Source organism: Protopterus annectens, chromosome 1.part1, assembly GCF_019279795.1.
Source record: "Protopterus annectens isolate FY-2018-M chromosome 1.part1, PAN1.0, whole genome shotgun sequence".
NCBI lineage: Eukaryota > Metazoa > Chordata > Ceratodontiformes > Protopteridae > Protopterus > Protopterus annectens.
In genome coordinates, this window is record NC_056726.1 from 432,125,905 (window position 1) to 432,145,489 (window position 19,585).

Genomic DNA, 19,585 nt, shown 5'->3' on the forward strand with positions numbered 1-19,585 from the left:
TTATGTATACAAGTTGTAATTTGTATCAGTGCTTTTATCTGATGAAGTCTAGTCATTAGACGAAAGTGCTCATCCTTCGTGTTGTGTGGAATATATAAAGAATTTTTATACCTACAGTGGTGTCCAGGACTTTTTTCATTTTATTCGTTGGATTGATGGTACTGTAAGGTTAGGTGGATTTTTTGCACTCTGCCACTTCTGTTAACCATTATACCCCTCCATGGGTAATCAGATCATTCACTCCTCAGCACTGGGGTGAGGGTTGGCCGGGAGGGGCCTTCACTCAACCAGCCCTTAGGGATGATTCAAAGTTTTCTTCTTTTTTGTTTCTCTCATTATCACACACACCCTGTGAGGCATACAAATGGACATAAGTTGAGGCCATCCCCTCACTTCCACAAGGGGCAATTCCTTCAGGCATTTCTCTGCCACCCCTACAAGGCAGGAGCAGTGGGCTTTCTGATCTCCACCTCCTTGTGAGAGACAAGCGGGCAGCACCACTTCACTCTTACTTGTCCCTGCGTAGCTCATCCAGTGATGGGGTCATGAGTCAAACCCAGACTGCTTGGGGCACAGTCAGGAAGCCATCCCCTGTGTCATGGTGCAGGTCAGCAAGGTTTTTGAAGGATGCCTTTTTACACTGGTATGCAGCACTTTAACTTACCACTTGACTTAAGTAGTAGGCAATACCAGATACTTTGATGATAAATGGATACATGCATTTTCTGTGAAAGTGGTACAAAACAGTTCATATGCACCAGAAGTAAACTTATGTCAAGTTTTCCAGATGTTTGCATCATTAACAAACGAAGAGGATGCTTGCTGTACCAGTGCCAACATTTTAACTGTTATGTTTATGTTGTATTATCTTAGACAACAAGGCACATCTGTGATTTGTTTGTATTTTATTCTTTTTCATTCTTTTTATACAATGGAAAATAAAACATTTTTTTTTTAAAAGGGGCCTACAGTGGTGCAGAAAATGTAGCAGTTAATGCACACATCAACATGCATCTGATGAGTCCATAAAAAGGGTGAAACATGTCATGTATACATTGGCCTAACACCTTAATAAAGACTTACAGAAGTCATTGGGCATTCAGAAGCCATGTGGCAGGAAATATTTATGTCCTTAAGGTATCATTTGCATATTTCCCAAAGGCCTCCTTCACAGGAAATTTAAGGAATTACACAGTGAAGAATCTGGCTTCCCAAAGGTATTTTTGTTGTTTTTGCTTTTGTGTTTTTTTCTGTATAACCTTTTTACTTGTTTTGGTCAATATCAGAATAAGTAAACCAGCACAAGGTCTACAGTTCATCTGACATCTCCAGTCACTGAATCAGAAGAGCTTGCTTGTTCTTCCAATGTCTGTGTGGATTTTCCCTGGGTACTCTATTCCCTTCCCCCAAACACATAGTGACTGGCTTCTACAAAGCATCCACATACATTGTATCTACCCCTGCATCTGTAGTCAAGGATGTGGCTGAAAAAATTCCACGAAGGGCTATTTCACTTAAAAGTTACATAAATACAGCAAACCATGCCAATTTAACCACAATATGGTTGCCGTTTACTATCTAGTTCACTTTTAAACAAACTGAAACAAATCAACATTTTGTGCACTTCTCGAGTTAACAACCACCTCATTTAATGACAGCTATTCTTATGAGTTTTACCTCGATATTTTCAAGTTGCTATTCTGTCTTAAGTAAATCAGTTCCTTACTCTATATAACAAATAAAAGCCACACTATGGTTTAACAGGGAAACCACGAAGAAGAAGAAAGCATTCAGTCATAAATTCTATCCATTAAAACACTTACATAAACAGTAAGCTCTTACAATGTTAATCCTATCATAAAATGTACAAATACAGCAGATGAGTGGGATTTGTCAGGTCAAAAACTTTTACATCCAAATAAACTTGTCTGTATAATCACATTTTGCTGAAAACAGTGCCAGAAATGGAAACAAAGGCATCTAAACACTTCTGGCAAAAATGATTGTCTTCACTTGTCTGTATGTTTAGATATATGCAATTTCAGATTGCTTTTTTAGGTAATAATGTTTCTTTCCTTTAATTACTTTGTTACACATATATTATAATGCTAGAAATGTCCAAGATGATATACATGATTTAAAGAAACACAGCAGATATATGCTTTTGTAAAATCACATTTGTGTATTCCTCAATAAATCATAAAATTAAATCTATTTTCACTTATTTAAAGCAGCAGTTATATACTTTATCCAAAATTAATTTACAGAACAAATACAAAATAAAAAATTATCGTCAATTCAAATAGTTTAAAAATGTGAGCAGACTCAAGAGTTACAATGTGACTTTTCAGTCCTTTACATTTTATGGGCTGAAGGAAAGATCACACTGAAAAAAGGGATATGACATGGTTATCAGACACTTTTCTTCATTTCACTTGGGGGTCTACAATTTTCCCTATTACAGGGCTCATGTATGCTTTGGTTTTCAAGGGAAAACCTTAAGGGGACAAAACTGCATGTATTAAACACTTGAAATAAAAAAGTAAATTAGCATCAGGATAAAGTTAGTGGAAACTAACATTCAACTTAACATATAATTTTTTTTCTCTCACTACCAAAATCCCCAGTCATACAACATACATAAAAACTGATCCTTGAACCAAAACTCCATTAGTAACATTTAGTTACTAGAAAGACACCATCCATGAATGATTCAAAAGGGTTTACATACAATTCCTGCCATCTGAAAAATAACATTTTTTTCTTTTCTTACAATGAGGCACTGAGCCATGCACTGTGGCAAGAAACTCTGAATGTTTTAAGGTATCTAAACATCAGCAAGAATCTGAACCATACTGAAAAAGTTGTAATTTGTCAAATTTTCGCTGCTCACCTCAGAAAGTTTTATATTTCTATTAGAAAATAATATGCAATGCAAGTGCTGAACCAGTATCACATACAACTTTGTTTCTGCCCATAAGAGTGAACAATAAGATATCTACACATTTTCCATATCAAGTAGTTCCCAATTAAAAAAAAAATTTTATATATATATATATATATATATATATATATATATATATATATATATATATATATATATATATATATATATATATATATATATATATATATATATATATATATATATATATATATATAAAATATATATATATAATATATATATATATATATAAATATATATATATATTTATATATATATATATATATTTATATATATAAAATGTGTCAGGCCAATAAAATGAACCCAGTAAAGGATTCTAAGTGATGCTTACTGAAGCCTGACCATCTTGGTGGAAATGTTAAGTGCCATCAGGCAAAATCCACAATGCCCACAGTTTCCACCACCAGATAATGTAACACGTTATCTGAAGTACACAACACAGCAACGCTTGCTGCTAGCATCAGTGTAACATTAAGGGAAGCACAAAGACATATGCCTTGTGCTTTGACAGATTAGGAACTGTTAGGCACTTTTATGTTATAACAATGTAAGCTGAACTCCAATGACACATTTCTGGATTTTATTTTACAGTGGTCCATATTTGGCTTCATATTTAGAGATTATACTTTTACATCTCCCAACATCCTTTCTGAGTTCAGCCACTTCTGTGCGCAAGGCAAAGTTCTCTTTTTCAAGAAAAGCAGCCCGAACTGTGATTTGGTTCTCCTTCAGTCGTCTTGCTTCACGGGACCGTTTAGCAGCCACGTTATTCTTTCGCCGTCTTGACCAGTACTTGTCATCCTAAAAGAGTACAAATTTATAATTTTAAAAAACACTATATAATTTTCCAAGAAGCAAATACACTTCAAGGCCATGTAGGGATACAAGCAAAGCTACAGTCTATGTATCTAATAAGCTATTTTCCTATCAGTGTAGATTAAAACTTATTTTACAATGACTCCTTGAGTACTCAGCAGTACCACGTTGACTTACTACCTTACCTTAGACAGAATGACTGGGCATAATTACAACAGATTTGTCATTTTTTCTGTATCTTATGAGTAGCCTAGAGTGTGCCCATGTACCAAATGGAAAATCATAATGGGCAATATTCAAAAAGTTAGAGGCAGGGAAATGTAGGCCCTCCACTGAGATGGGGCTGCTGTGCTGACCTAAGTGAATGTCAACGACCTGCATGGTGGAGAACTTAATGATAGAAACAGATGTGAACAACCAGTCTACTATGCAATATACACTGAGGGCAGCAGCAACAAGCAACCCCACTGACCTTATCCGCATAAACAGTTACTGCCCCAAACACTAGAGGAAAGCCAATGCAACAAAACGCAATTCCACAACATGTAATACAAATGAATCTTATGTATACAAGACACTTTTTACCAAATACTGAAGGCCACAATGCCATATGGAGTAAGGACACATGGGTATCAGATTCTGTATAAACATAACTCCAACTGTTTAAGAAATACAGGTACACACTCACCATGAAAGCAAACAATATGGTTTGCCCTGCAAAGATACCAGGGTAAACTCAATGGTGAACACTACAGCCAACAACACTGTGGACTGTAAAGCCAACAGCAGTTCAAAGACTAACAAATGGCCATTGTAAATAATGTTCCACATCTCAAAGCAAATGTAAAAGAGAGGAATATATCAAACAAATGCTAGAGCAATGGAATTACTTCACAACACCACACACAGAATGGGAAGAAGGTTGAAGAATTACTTCACCACTGTTGCTGTAACAGCCTAGAGATGCACTTCTTCACAGAATATAAAACATGCTGCTGTTACGGTTGAGCCTGCAACTGACATTCACTGCCAGTACACAATGCCCTTCCACTCTGCCCTGGAATCTCATTCATAACATACCATCACACCTAAGGGGGTGGGAGGCAGTAACATAATTTTCCTGTGATAAATACTCATATGCATCTCCCCTGCTGTCGTTCTGGCCTTTGACACAACAGACAGCAATCCCCTACTGTGCCAGCTCTACCTGATACTTCACAAAAGAGAACAGGTTTGTTAGCAGGCACAGTGATTTGTGCATCAGGTCTATATTACATCAACAAACATTTAAATGTTCGAATCTCTAAAGGTCGACCTTTAGAGATCGAACATTTAAATGTTCGAAAATGTAATAAAAACCCAATAAAGAAATCAAAAATTAAGAAAAGTGTTTTAGCAGGTTAAGCCCCTGCACCCCATTACCTCGTTACTTAAATATACCAACTCCGAGATCGCACATCAGTGCACTACAGTGCGGAAATGGGAAATGTCCCCTTCACTACACTGTAGCAAAATCTTGGAGTTGGTATATTTAAGTAGGGGGGTGGGGGGGGTGCAGGGGCGCTTGCCCCCCTGCCTACACCCTTTGGTTTATGCATTTATTACTTAGTTTTTTTTTTTTTTAAAAGATTTTCGAACACGTAAATGTTTGATCTATAACGGTCGACCTTTACAGATTCAAACATTTGTGTGTTTGTTGATCTAATATAGACCCTTGTGCATCAACACCTTAATGTCAATGTGTTTTTGTAAGGGGGTTAGAGAGAGAGAGCTGTAAAGGGCAGCATGCATTTGGGAGGTTATGGATCACAGTTGAAGCAGAGAGTTGCTACTTCTGCCTGTGCATAAGCAGGGTAGCACTGCAGGCTACATGACCTGGCCTGATTGGTACAAGACAGTGACTGTTGTAGATGTCTAAACATTAAGAGAAAGAGAGCAGTTTGGTTCTATTACAAACTGAGGGTGACTACCCCTATGCAGGTTCTCTGCAATAATGGACTGGGTAAAATGAGATGGGAAATCCCAAAAATTGAGAGACTCAAAAGACTGGCATTGGACCTATTTTCTCCACTTAACAAGTGAATGTCTCTAATGGAATACGATGCACTCTAAACAAACAGACTGCAACAAATACTAATGGAGTCAGAGGATTCTACAAAAGGAATGAGAGGAAATGAAAGACCCGAGTTAACAGGACATCAACCAGAATGGATCATAGTATGTTTGAGTTACACCAAATAGTTGTCAGACTGCAAAAACTATTAAAATGCTTCTGAATGAAAAAGCAGGTTTCTTGTTGGACTGATTTTTGTAACCGCTGCACTGTTAAGACACAGCAGTGTATGCAACTTTTACATAACATGCACTTGGGGGTAAGAAGGAGGTGGGGAAAGGGGGGGTCATAGGATTTAAGTGAGAATGTTTAAGAGGAAATGGTGTTGTGGAAAAGCAGTGGAAGATCTGGAGGTCCAGTTTCATTTTCTTCATTATGTGTTATTCCTGCTGAGAAATAGCTGTCGAGGGGAAAATGCATGTGAATTGTGCTTTACTAACTAGTTAAACATCCTGACTTGTTTACAAAGTTTTTCTCAGGATCTAGAGCTTTACCCTATACTTATGCAATTCCTACCTACAGTAAAAAAAAAAGAGAGAGAGTTTGGACAAAATTATTTAAAAGAACTGACATTTAATGAAGCAAAGTCATAGGCTTAAACTATGTGAGCATTTAAGACTACATTAATGATGAAAATCCAGACGGTCAACATTCTGGGTTAATACTGTTGCTTCTTCTTCAATATATAAAGGATGCTGTGGGCTGCCTGAATAGATAAATGGGACTGAAAAATGACTTATTGATCTAGATGAACACAAGTTAGCTAGCCCACTCCAAAACAGGTACAGTTGGGAGGTCTGCATTTCTTGGATCACTATTGCATTATTGCTGTAATACAGAGGAGATTCTCAAATCTGTCTATGAAGAAAGAGCGCAGGAAGACTGAGCCGAGTTATAGTCTGTAAGACCCTAAAGGACAGACCTAGCAAACCCTGCTTTAGTCCTAGGGAATGCATCAATCTTGTAATGCTTACTAAAAGTGTGAACAGAAGACCAAGTTGCTGCATCAAAGGTAGATCTAGAATCCATACTTTTGCTTTTGAAGAAAGCTCCAGAAGAATCTGCAGCTCAAGTGGAACGTGCTTTAACTAGGGCCTGTACCGGCTTGCCAAGGAAAGAGTAACTAAAGGAAATAGCCTTACAAACACAGTCTGCTTGGGAACACGAGAACCCAACCTCTTGTCCAGGAAAGAAACAAAAAGTTGTTCACATTTTCTGATGATTACCCTTCTCCTGCAGAGACCTGAAAGGTTCTGCAGCCACAGAACCAAAAAGAGGTTGCCTTATCTATTGGGAAGTCCAGAAGCTTAATTTTGGCCTCCTCATGTAAAGGATGCAGCCTGAGCCATGAAAACCTACAAAGAGCAGACCCAGTAGCAGCTGCTCTACAAGTAGCATGATAGCTGCATTTAACAGAACGCCTAGCAACCTGAAAAACTGAGTTAAAAAGAACACTCAGTTTAGTATTCATGTCCTTTAAATCTGACACAATATTGCCAAAGTAACCCAGAAAACACAAAAGGAATCTGACCATATGGGTTTGGAAAATGATAGCCCTAAAACAGAGTGGGAGAAATATATGCCTTTTTGCGCTACCACTAGCCCTGCTGTCTTTATTACGGGAAGGAAGGAGTTTAATAAGCTCTTCAGTGGAAAGGGAAATAACAGCTGGATCTGAGGTAAGGTTCATACATAAGAACATTTCAGAGTCTGGCACCTTGTAAAACTTGTCCGGTTTCTTTAGGGCAGGGGGCTGACACTCAGGATTAAGAGAAGCAGTGGAAAAATCATCCAGTAAAGTCTCCAAAACAAGAGGTTGGCATCTGAGGGACATCAGAAGACAAGGACTCAGAGGCCATTTTACCTTGGACAAGATCCTTAAACTTCCTATTCTCAAGGTAATTGTTCAATGAAAACAAATGGCTACATACAGTTTTAGGTTAAAACGACTGATAAACAGAACTGTACTTACATCTATGTTTAGCACCCAAGCAAAAAAAAAAAAAAAGAAGACACTTTGAATGACAGTCTTTCTGAGGAATTTGCCTCTTGCAATCACATTTGCTTCTCCTGAATGACGTGTAAAATCTTTATGCACAATTACTAAAAAAAAAGAGGAAAAATCCCTGACAAGGATACTTATTTGCCCAGCAGCAAAGGAAGAGGCATGGATCTTATGTCTGACAGACCGAAGTTGAAGTGATAGTTCAACATTCGGGCTGGTGGCGAGAAAGATCTGAGGTAAAATGCACCCATGCATCCCTTACGTACTTCTCGCCTCCTTTGGGACAAGGTCATATGTCAGAAATACGGAGAAACAGGAAGATACAAGCTTTAGTATGCTGGCTGGACATAATGTCCATCCTTGGCAGGAAATCCCATACGTTAGTATTACTGCAACACCAATCCAAGGAAAGGTATCTGCAGATTAACACAGATGAGCCATAGTAACAGAAATGCAGGAAGCATATATGTGCAGGATCTCATGGGGCAGGGGGCACTGACAATTCTTTTCAACTGGACTGCATGTGGTGTGAGATGAGAATGGACATAACCAAAAGCAGATGCATCCTAATTTTTTTTTTTAATATCTGTACACAGTTGTGTGTAAAGTTATTTAAGCTGAAATGGTTAAGAAGGGGTCAACTCTAGTAGTGGAGTGGGATGAAGCCCCAACTGCTACCTAGGAAACCACAGTTCAATTAGCAGCTTTAGCTTCTGTTGGCATAATAATATGGGCACACCCATCTAGGGAGGGTCCACCCAATGCCCACTACCTTTCAGAAGTGGGGCAATAAATCATGGGTATTTAATGACCAATGTGCATGAAGCAACCCTCATCAAGGGTACACGGAAGCACACATACATGAAGGGCATCCTCACTGCAGTGATGCAAGCTGTTTGTTCCCCAGGCAGGAGGAAGAATTACATCCTAAACAATATGCCCTCATTTCTGAGATACCATTAATGCCACAAACTAGTCTCATGTCTGCTTGAATGAGGGCCCTTCTGTCAGTAAGCTCTCAGCCTTACTGGGAGAGTGAATGGGCTCAAGTTCCATCAGGGGAGGTTTGGGGGTCAGCAGGCACATGGGGCAAAAATGATCTAGTGAAAAAAAAAAAGAAAAGAAAAATTTAAGAAATGTTTTAATACTCCAAAGGTGGCATATGCATCCACTGCCTTAAAATGTCTGGGATCAATACAAACATGAGCACCTAGCAGTCATGTTTATGACTGAGCTTATAAGTACTTTGTTAGTATGTGAATGGGCCAACATATCCTGTTAAAAGGTCAAGAATCCTCTCCTTTACCTACAAGCCAAACCTCTTGTAGCAGCTCTTAAAGAAATGCACTTAGATTAACAAAAGCACAAAAAACTGAATAGACTGGGTTTCAGTTAGCAACTGTTAATTATTACTCTTTCTAGAAGAATGATGCACACTGGGATAGCAATGCTTTTAGCTAGGTTATCTCCTCTGATAAAACAGAAGGAATATGGTGGCAAACAGTGCAAATACTAAGTTCTTAGGAAATTACTGGCTGGGTCTACAAATTATCCTAGCTAATGTCTTTAGTACCCTGATATATACATCAGATGAATCTAAGGAGCCTACTAGCAGAAATTATGGTTCATCAACACAGGGGGGAAAAAGTACTGCTCTACTGCTGGTTTAAGTACTTAAAGACACTGCATCAGCTAGTCAAGGCTGTTGTAACTAGATTGTGTGGTCTTCTTACACCCGAGCTCCAAACCAGCCATTTTACACTAAAAAGATTTTTTCTGCACTCATGTTGCAGGAATGAGCTGATCTAAACCCTATCCACATTGGGATTGCTGGTGGAAGGCTTATTGTGTGCCTTCCTGATTAGTAGTTAGCTTAAAACCTGTTCCTGTTTGCCTGTACATAAGGCTTGCATTTGAGTGAGGGCGCTCTCCATGCAGTGGCAGTTAGCAGTGCCCTATACAGATGCAACCTCCTTGAAGATAAAATTTCCCTAGAATAACTATCACTAAAAACCATACCCTGCTCTCTGCTGCTCTAGAAGCAATTAAGTTGTGGGCAAAGCAACATTGCTCTGTTGGTTAACCTTGGATTACACAAAGTATAGTTCCCTCTCCGTCTGTGCTACTAGCACAATTCAGTTTAATTAATCCATTCCTTTTTCCCGATAAAACCCACAGTAAGGACCTGAGATCATGGATGGGCAGTTTCCTACCAGTTCTGTAGCTAATTGAAAAAGGTATCCTGAGGCAATATAGCAATTGTCTCATTTATACTGACAACCACTTAATTCTGAAACAAACGCTATATGCAACAGATATAGTTATACTAAGAAGACGGAGGCAATATTCTCGACACAGACAAATCAAATGCCAAACAGGTTGTCACCACACACATACACAAATACATCACTTCCCACACTAAATAAGGATTTGACATAAACCCACATCTGCGGAGGTACTCACTACTGACTTACCAAATGCTGCTTTCAGAAACCAGAAATACACACAACACAGCAAACAACCACCATAATACATAATAATACACACATCTGTGTCTCAACAAACCATAAAACAAAACACCACTAAAGCTAACATATTTGTCATAGGAGACTCAATAGTCAGCCACAATGATGTCCTCCTCACCAGGATGGAGAAGGACAGGGACTACAGTTAGCTACCTCTCAGGTGCCAGGATCCGTCAGATCACACAATACTCAAGTCACTCAGCCACAAGTACCAGTATGACTGTCATAGTCCATGACAGTGTGAGTGACCTGAGACGTACCTCTCTGGACTATAAGAAGAGAGACATGATTAAGCTCTCAGACTGTGTCACAGGCAGGTATGAGCCTAGCCTTGAGTAGCAATCTAACTTCACCTAGCATGATGTGACAATACAAACAAAAAATGATCAACTTTAACAACTAGCTTAACTTTTGGTGTCAGTCCAAGTGATTCAATATTTGTCAGCCAGGGAGGACATGATCGATAGGCCATGCTGTCTTGCCAGAGATGATCTACACTTGTCTTCTCTAGGCTTCTGGATACTGGCGAAGGCTTTAAAAAAAGCACCATGGGGTGGATAGTTAGTGTCAAAGTAACCAACCTCCCAATGTAACAAAATTTTCTTTTGAAAAACTCAAGGTACTGCTGCTCAGTGACAGGAGTCTAAACAAGAAAAGTACAGTTGTGTACACTTACCATAAATGTAGATGCTCAAGTGTATTCACTGTTGCAGTCATCACACTTAGGTTATCTGCCTGCAGGTAACCCTCAGTCGGCCCAAATACCAGACTTAGTATTTCTGCGTCGGATGCTGTTGCTCCAGGACTGACGTCAGGTCGTCAGGGGTATAAAAACAGGCAGCTGACACCATTACATCAGTTTTTCTTGCCCCAAATGTCAGGAGCCCCCCAAATAGGGAGCTAAGTTATGGTGGGGAAAACACCACCAGTAAAAAGTAAATACCAATACCCCTGAAAAGGGTGAGTAATCGCCATAGAGAGGAGAGAGAGAGAACAACCAGGGGGCTGGAGGGAGGGAAACCAGGACTGCAACAGTGAATACACTTGAACATCTACATTTATGGTAAGTGTACACAACTGTACTATGTTCTTCGTGTTTCACTGTTGCAGTCATCACACTTGGGTGGATTCCCAAAGCTGAAGAAGGGTGGGGTGGAGCCAGTCAAGAAGAGTTATGGCTGGCTAGTATGCCTTGCAGGACTGCTGTTGCAAAACCTGCCCTGGGTTTCGAAAAAATAGGCAGGTGGTAATGCTTGGTGAAGTTGTGTACTGAACTCCAGGCAGCAGCTTTCAGGATGTCCCTGGTAGGGACTCCCCTGAGAAATGCTGTAGAGGTAGATGTTGCCCTAGTGGAATGTGTTCTGACCCCCTGAGGGGTTGGTTTCCCATGGTGTTTGTAGCAGAAACGGATGCAGTGTGCTATTAATTTGGAAATTGTTCGTTTTTAAATGGCCTTACCCTCTGCCCCTGTTGCAAAGCTTACTAGTAACTGGTCAGATTTTCTGAAGGGCTTAGTCCTATCAAGGTAGAATCAGAGCGGTCTGTGCACGTCCAAGGAGTGCAGGATCCTTTCCCCTTTATTTTGAGGATTAGGGAAGAAAGTTGGCAAATGGATGGATTGGTTGAGAGCCACACAGGACACCACTTTAGGCATGAAGGAAGGACTAGCCCTGAGGGAAACCCTGTCAGCATGGAAAATAATGAAGGGTTCCACAGCCATAAGTGCGTGTAAGCTCAGACACTCATCTAGCTGAAGTGATGGCCAGAAGCAAGGCTGTTTTCCAAGAGAGGAATTTTAAGTCTGCTGACGCAGAAGGTTCAAAGGGGGGGAAGCGTGAGCTTTTACAGTACAAAGTTAAGGTCCCAAACAGGGGCGGGTGCTCTCCTTGGTGGCCTTAAGTTGTTTGCCCCTCTCAGGAACTGTTTGATAAGAGGGTGTGAAAAGAGAGGTGGCTCAGTGTTGTAATGAGCTGAAATGGCTGAGGCATGTATCTTAATGGAGGAGAAGGACAGGACTTTGTGAAGTAGATCTGCTAAGCAATTCAGGATTAGAGGCAGGGAGGGCAGAGTTGTGTCCTCTCCTTTAGACAGAATCCAGGAGCAGAACCTTTTCCACTATCAGCATAGGATTTGCTTGTACTGGGTCTTCTGGCTTCAAGAATGACGTCCAGCACCTGCTTGCTTCGGGTTGCTGGGGGAGAATTCAAGGAATAAACCAGGCTGCAAGATTTGGGGTTTGCAGTTGTGGATGCAAAATCTGTCCCTCCTGCTGAGAGAGCAGGGTTGGGCTCTGGTGTAGGTGCCATGGTGGCACCAGTGACAGGCTGCACAGGAGTGGGTACCAGTGCTGGCATGGCCAGTCCAGGGCAATCAGAATTGTCCTTGGTCTGGTCTTATCTTGAGTAATACTCTTGAGAGAAGGGACAGAGGGAGAAAGGCATGGATTGAGAGATTTACCCACTGAAAGGTTAGGGCATCTACTTTCCAGGCCCTGCTGTGAGGATTCCTGGTGCAGAATTTGCTGAGCTGGTGGTTGTTGGGGGAGGCAAAGAGATCCACCCCTCTGGAATCCCCCATTTCTGGAGCAGAAGGTTGAAGGTGATGGGCTCCAATTGCCACTTGTGTGGGTCTAGGAGATTTCTGCTTAAGTCGTCTGCCAGTGAGTTTTGTTTGCCTGGCAGGAATTGAGCTTGCAGATGGACTTGCATGTCCAAGGCAGTGTGCCACAGGGTCATGGCTAACAGGTAGAGTAGGTAGGAGTGGGTTCCTCCCTGCCTGTTGATGTACCACATAACTGTGTTGTTGTGTTTTTATTAGCAGTTGTCCTGGAAAGAGTAGGGATCTGAAAGTTGTCAGGATGTTCTGCACAGCTAGCATCTCTTTTTGACTGATATGCAGATGAATCTGACTTGGGTTCCAGTGGCCCTGAATGCATTTGCCGTCCATGTGTGCTCCTCGGGCATAGTCTGATGTGTCTGTGGTTAGGATCTGGATGGCGTGGGGTTGAGAAAAGTGCAGTCCCTTGTTGTGGTAGCATGCTTCTGCCCACCAAAGGAACTCTGTCCTTAGGGTATGATAGGAATGACTGTTTCCAGGTCCTGAGAATGTTGGCACCAAAGACTTTTTAAGTACCACTGAAGTTTCCTCATATGCAGTCTTGCATATGGAATTAGCAGTATAAATGAGGCCATAAACCCTAGGGTCTGCAGTATTTTTCTTGCGGATAGCTGGGTTCTGGTGGCCATTTGTTTAAAGTAGCCTGTCAGAATTCCTCACTTCAGAAAAACAAGTCTGTCTATCTGGGATGTTGTGTCCAAGCTTGCTCCCAGGAATACAATCTTTTGACTGGGTACCAGATTTGATTTCTTTTCGTTGATGGTGTACCCCCCCCCCCCCAAGGAAGTGAGAAGATGTTTCACAAATGTTGTGTGCTGCAACAGCAGTTCCTGTCTGTCTGCCTGAATCAGGCAGTTGTCCAAGTACGGGAAAATTTGGATATTTCTCTGCCTGCAGTATGCAATGGCTGGAGCCAGGCATTTTGTGAAAATTCTGGGCATAGTAGATAAGCCAAAGGGAAGTGCAGAGAACTGATAATGTATAGATCTTGCCCTGAACGCAGATACTTCCTGCACGACTCCCTTATGGGGATGTGCAGATAGGCTTCTTTTAAGTCTAGGGTGACTAACTAGGCATCCGTGGCTAGCATAGGAAGAAGCTGTTGCAGGGTAAGCATTTTGAATTTTGGTACCACCAGGAAGGTGTTGAGAATTGAAAGATCCAGGATTGGGTGCCAAGAGCCCTCTTTCCTGGGTACCAGGAAGAGTCTGGAGTAGAATCCTTGACCCCCTCTGTTCTACTGGAACCGGCTGAATACCTCTGATATTGAGCAGGGAAGCTACTTGGCTTTGATCCTATGCCCACTGGTTTGGAGTAAGGTCTGGAAACCCGCTTGGGGTTGGCAGGGAATGGAAATAAAATTTGTACCCCTGGGATACAATGTGGTCCCGTGTGAAGGACATTCAATTTTTTGCATAAAAGGCAAGTTTTCCTCTTGGGGCACAAGCAATTGGGCAGGGCTGAGGAGTGGAGTAAAGAAGTCACTGTGGGTTTTTTCCGTAAGGAGGTGGCTTGCCACTCCCTGCTTTAGGGGTGGGGGCACTCCATTGCCTAGATCTCTGGATACCCTGAGACTACAGTCTGGGTGGTCTGTTTCCCCTGGGTATGGTTTGAGAAGGTCCGGAGGGGGCTGGAAAGGACCAGTGTTTGGAAGGGCAATGCCTACTAATCTAGGGGGTTGCACTTGCAAGAATTCTTTAACAGTCTGCATAGACTTAGCTTTTTCTTCCATCTTTTTAAGAACCTCTTCTGCTTTGGTGCCAAACAAACTGTCCTTGTTCAAAGGAGCGTCTAATAACTTTGATTTGACATGGTCTGGCAAGGTCTGTTCCTTGAGCCAAGCATGTCTTCTCAATACAGATCCAGTGACTTCTGCCCGGCAAAATGCTTCTAGGGCGTCAAAGCCACACTGCAAAATATGCTTACTGACTTGGCTTGCAGAGTGCATAAGCTCCTGAAATTCTTTATTTTCTGCACAGTCTGTAAAGGTTGCCACTTTTTGTTTAATAAGTTCCATAATATGCTGCTGGTACTTCAGCATGTGAAACTGACAATTCAATGCCCTAATAGCAAGAGCTTCAGAGGTATATACCTTCTTACCCAATCTGTCCAAAGCTCTGGAATCCCTGTCCGAAGGGTGGGATTCTTGGCTGTAGTAGCCTTGATAACTTTAGGCCCCTGGGAAATGATCTCTGGGTCATAGGTTCATAGATTAGTACTAGGCTAACTGCCCTTGCAAGCCATTTTTAAGCCTAGCCAATTATCCCTTGTGAGAATCAAACCCTGTACCTTGTGTTTGTAAGGCAAATACCTTAACCATTAGGCCACCCTCCCAACCCTCAGGGTCAACAGTAAGATTCTTGAAAAGAAATTTGTGAGTGTCAGGTACTCTGTAGTACCCATCTGGTTTCCTAGGAGCAGGAAGTGTCAGGAGTAAGACTGGATTCCATAAAAACATAGACAACATCCAGGACAGAGGGTATTGCTAAAGGTCTGTGCTGAGGCAACTCTAGGAATTCTCAGAGTCTCTTTTTGGACTGAGAATAGTCTTGACATTCCCAGTGGAAATGCTCTCTTAAGGTATGCAAGGCTTCACCAAAAGAAAAATCCTCTGGAGGGGAGGCAGAGGGAATGGATTCCTCTGCATCTGAATCCTCTTAAGCAGATAAGGGCATGTCTTCATAATCAGAAATCTCAGAGTCATCAGACTCCTGGTCTGTAAAAGCTGTAGGGGAATGGTCTCTTTCTTAGCAGGGGAAGGTTGACTTCCCCTAATCAGAGTAATAAGGTCTTCTGCCATTCTAAGCATTTGTTTTTGTGGTGTGGGAGCAGGTGCATGTGCTTTGGTCATTGATTTTCTAGGCGTAGTGCATACTCTGGGCCTAAGAATCTCGGTGGTTTTGGTTAAAAAAGAAGTCGTTGGTTTGAGTCGAACTTCGGTTGAGCGAAGAAATGCCTCAGAAGCCGGTGCCTGCACGGCGACTCTGGAAATATCCAAGGTAGAGACATCCACAGGTTCCATAGTCGAAGAAGAGTCTCGCGGCATACCGGACTCCGAATGGGTCTCGGTAGAGGCCTGCGAATCCACTGAAGTGGGCATCAGGGGCTGCAAAAGTGCCTCACTGAGTAGCAGCAGACTGTCGACTAGCTTAACGGAAGCGTTGTCGACAGCTTTGGACCTATGTGGTCTGTCTCTGTCTTTATCCTTACGTTTTTTCAGAATAAATCGGTAGTCGGACGGCTTACCAATGCCATTTCAGAATACGGAGACAGTACAGTTTTGTACCTACTATAAATGTAGATGTCCGATAGATATGCAACTGCAGTCCTTACATATGGGTTGTCCTGCCTCAGGCAGCCCTTCGGTCGGCCGGATTCCAAAGTCTGGGTCCGGCGTCAGCTGATGTCGCCTCCTCCCCGACGTCAGAGCGGCTGGGGTATAAAAGCATCAGCTGGCGCTTCTTCAGTGTTTCTTGCCCCAGATGCCAGGTGCCCTCCAAGGAAGGCTAAATTTAGAAACTGGATAAAAAATTCCAGACATACACAACAGTAATAAACAGATACACCATAACAGATATCCCCAGCTGAGTTGAAAAAGGGGAGTGGACCCAAAAGGAGAATATACAGAAGGGTAGGAGGGAGGGAAAACCTGACTGCAGTTGCATATCTATCGGACATCTACATTTATGGTAGGTACAAAACTGTACTATGTCCTTCAAGAATGCAACTGCAGTCCTTACATATGGGTTGATTACCATAGCCAAGCTGGGGGTGGTAGGCTCTAAGATAAAGATGGTGTAGCTAAAATGCCCTGCAGGACTGCCGAAGCAAAGCCTGCTCGGGATCTGGAATATAAAGGCAGGTTGTAGTGCTTGGAAAATGTATGCACGGAGCTCCATGTAGCAGCTTCTAGAATGTCCTTTGTAGCCACCCCTCTTAGAAAGGCTGTGGAGGTGGCTATTGCTCTGGTGGAGTGTGGCCTGATATTGGCTGGCACACCTTTTCCATGGAAAGAATAACAGAATCTGATGCAGTGTCCAATCCATTTTGAAATTGTTCGATTAGAAATTGCCTTTCCTTGCACTCCAGCAGCGTAAGCTACAAATAGCTGGTCAGATTTTCTGTTGGCCTTTGTTCTGTCCAAGTAGTAGCGCAGTTGTCTGTGTATGTCCAAAGTGTGCAGCAGCTTTTCTCCTTTATTTTGAGGATTAGGGAAGAAGGTAGGCATGTGAATTGCTTGATTTAGAGACACCCTGGATATCACTTTTGGCATGAATGAAGGATTGGTTCTTAAAGAAACTCTGTCCTGATGAAAAATGAGAAATGGAGGTACTGCCACGAGGGCCTGTATCTCCGAAACTCTTCTTGCTGAGGTAATAGCCAACAGGAAAACTGTTTTCCAGGAGAGGAATTGCAATTCTGAAGTTGCTGCTGGCTCAAAAGGAGGAAGAGTTAATTTTTCCAACACGAAGTTGAGGTCCCATGCAGGCACTGGTGGTTTTCTGGGAGGTTTGATATTCTTTATCCCTCTTAGAAACGGTCTTAGCAAAGGATGCGAAAACACAGGCGGATCACTGTTGTATTTTGCTGAAATTGCTGAAGCGTGTATCTTTATGGAAGAATATGAAAGTCCATTATGTAGCATTTCTGCCAAGTATTCTAGTATCTGTGGGATGCTCATTACTGATGCATCCTGACCCTTGTTGGCATTCCAGATGTTAAATCTCTTCCATTTGGCTGAACAAGTTTTTCTGGTGGAAGGTCTGCGTGTTTCCAGTAAGATCGGTTGAACTTCCTTGGAGAGAGAGATATGGGGAGAAGTTATGGAACCTTCCAAGCTGCCAGCTGCAGAGTTTGCAGGTTGGGATGAACCGTCCTGTAATTGTGCTGAGTCAAAAGTAGAGGCCATTGAGGCAGGGGCCATGGCTTGGTGCAAGTTATGCTCCTTAGTAATGGATACCAGTGCTGTCTTGGCCAGTCTGGAGCTATCAAAATGCCTTTTGGTTGTTCTGCTTTGATCTTCAGTAACACCTTGGTCATTAATGGTAAAGGTGGGAATGCATAGATTGTTAGAGAGTTCCAGCTGAAGGAGAGAGCATCCATTCTCCAGGCTTGAGGATGGTGTGTCCTCGAGCAGAACTTCTTCAGATGATGATTGAGGTGCGAGGCAAAGAGATCTATGTCCGGCATCACCCATGCCTGAGTTATTTGTGAAAAAATGTCTGGGTGCAACATCCATTCGTGCGGGTCCAAGATGTTTCTGCTTAGACTGTCCGCCAGAACACTGTCCTTGCCTGGAACAAACTGGGATTGCAACTGTATGTTCAGTTTCAGGGACTTTTCCCAAAGAGTCATTGTTAGTCTGCAGAGGGGGTAAGAATGAGTACCTCCCTGTTTGTTTATGTACCACATTACAGTGGTGTTGTCTGTCCTTATTAGCAGATGACCTTGCTGAAGAAATTTTCCGAAGGCCTCGATTGCATGAATTACTGCTAACATCTCTTTTTGATTGATGTGCAGATGCACTTCCCGGGGTGCCCATTGCCCTTGAATGCATCTGCCCTCCATGTGCGCACCCATCCATGATCTGAGGCATCTGTTGTAATGGTTTGGCTTGTTTGAGGTTTGTTGAAGGACATGCCTTTGTTTAGCTGGCTTGCTTGAGCCCACCACAAAAATTCCTTTTGTAGACATGGAATGAGTGGGATAATTGCTTCTAGGTTGTGGCTGTGTTGAGACCACAAACTTTTTAGGTACCATTGTAGTTTTCTCATGTGTAGTCTTGCCAGTGGAATCAGTAGAATGCAAGATGCCATGAAACCCAGGGCCTGCAGGATTTTCCTTGCAGTCATCTGGGTGAGCTTTGCTAGGCTTTTGAAGTAATCTGGTAATTGTCCTTGCTTCTCTTCTGTGAGGAAAGCCATTTGTGATTTTGTGTCCAGTTTGGCTCCTAGAAAAATTATTTGTTGGGATGGCAGTAGTCTTGATTTTTGAATGTTGACTGTGTATCCCAAAGCCTGTAGAAAGTGAATGACATAATTCAAGTTTTTTGTCAAGGCTTGCTTGCTGTCCGCTTGCAGTCGTCCAGGTAAGGGTATATTTGTATCTCCTGGAGTCTGCAGTGTGCAACTACTGATGCCAGGCATTTCGTGAATACTCTGGGCGCAGTAGATAAGCCAAAAGGCAATGCTGAGAATTGATAATGCTCTGACCCTGCAAGAAAACTGAGGTATCTTTTGCAACTGTGTCTGATTGGGACATGCAGGTATGCCTCCTTGAGGTTCAGAGTAACCAGCCAAGACCCCTTGCCCAGCATGGGAAGAAGTTGCTGTAGCGTCAGCATTTTGAATTTTGGCACAATGAGAAAAGTGTTTAGAGCGGACAAGTCCAGTATAGGTCTACATTGCTTTTCTTTTCTTGGAACAAGGAACAGTCTTGAGTAGAATCCCTGGCCTTGTTCCTGAGGAGGAACCTTTTCTATTGCTTTGATTTGAAGCAGCTTTGAAACTTGTATGAGTGCCTCTGCCCTTTGATTTTGTGGCAGG

General features: G+C 42.1%; 1 protein-coding gene across 1 annotated transcript in view; it reads right to left on the reverse strand.

Annotated features, from left to right (window-relative positions):
* Window positions 1-3,254: 3,254 nt before the first annotated feature.
* Window positions 3,255-19,585, reverse strand: part of LOC122814564 (thyrotroph embryonic factor-like) — a 258,744-nt gene continuing 242,413 nt past the window's right edge. Inside the window, exon 4 of the mRNA XM_044087096.1 lies at window positions 3,255-3,766. Within this exon, the coding sequence (XP_043943031.1) occupies window positions 3,551-3,766 (216 nt within the window). The 3' untranslated portion in view covers window positions 3,255-3,550. The remainder of the gene's footprint in view (window positions 3,767-19,585) is intronic.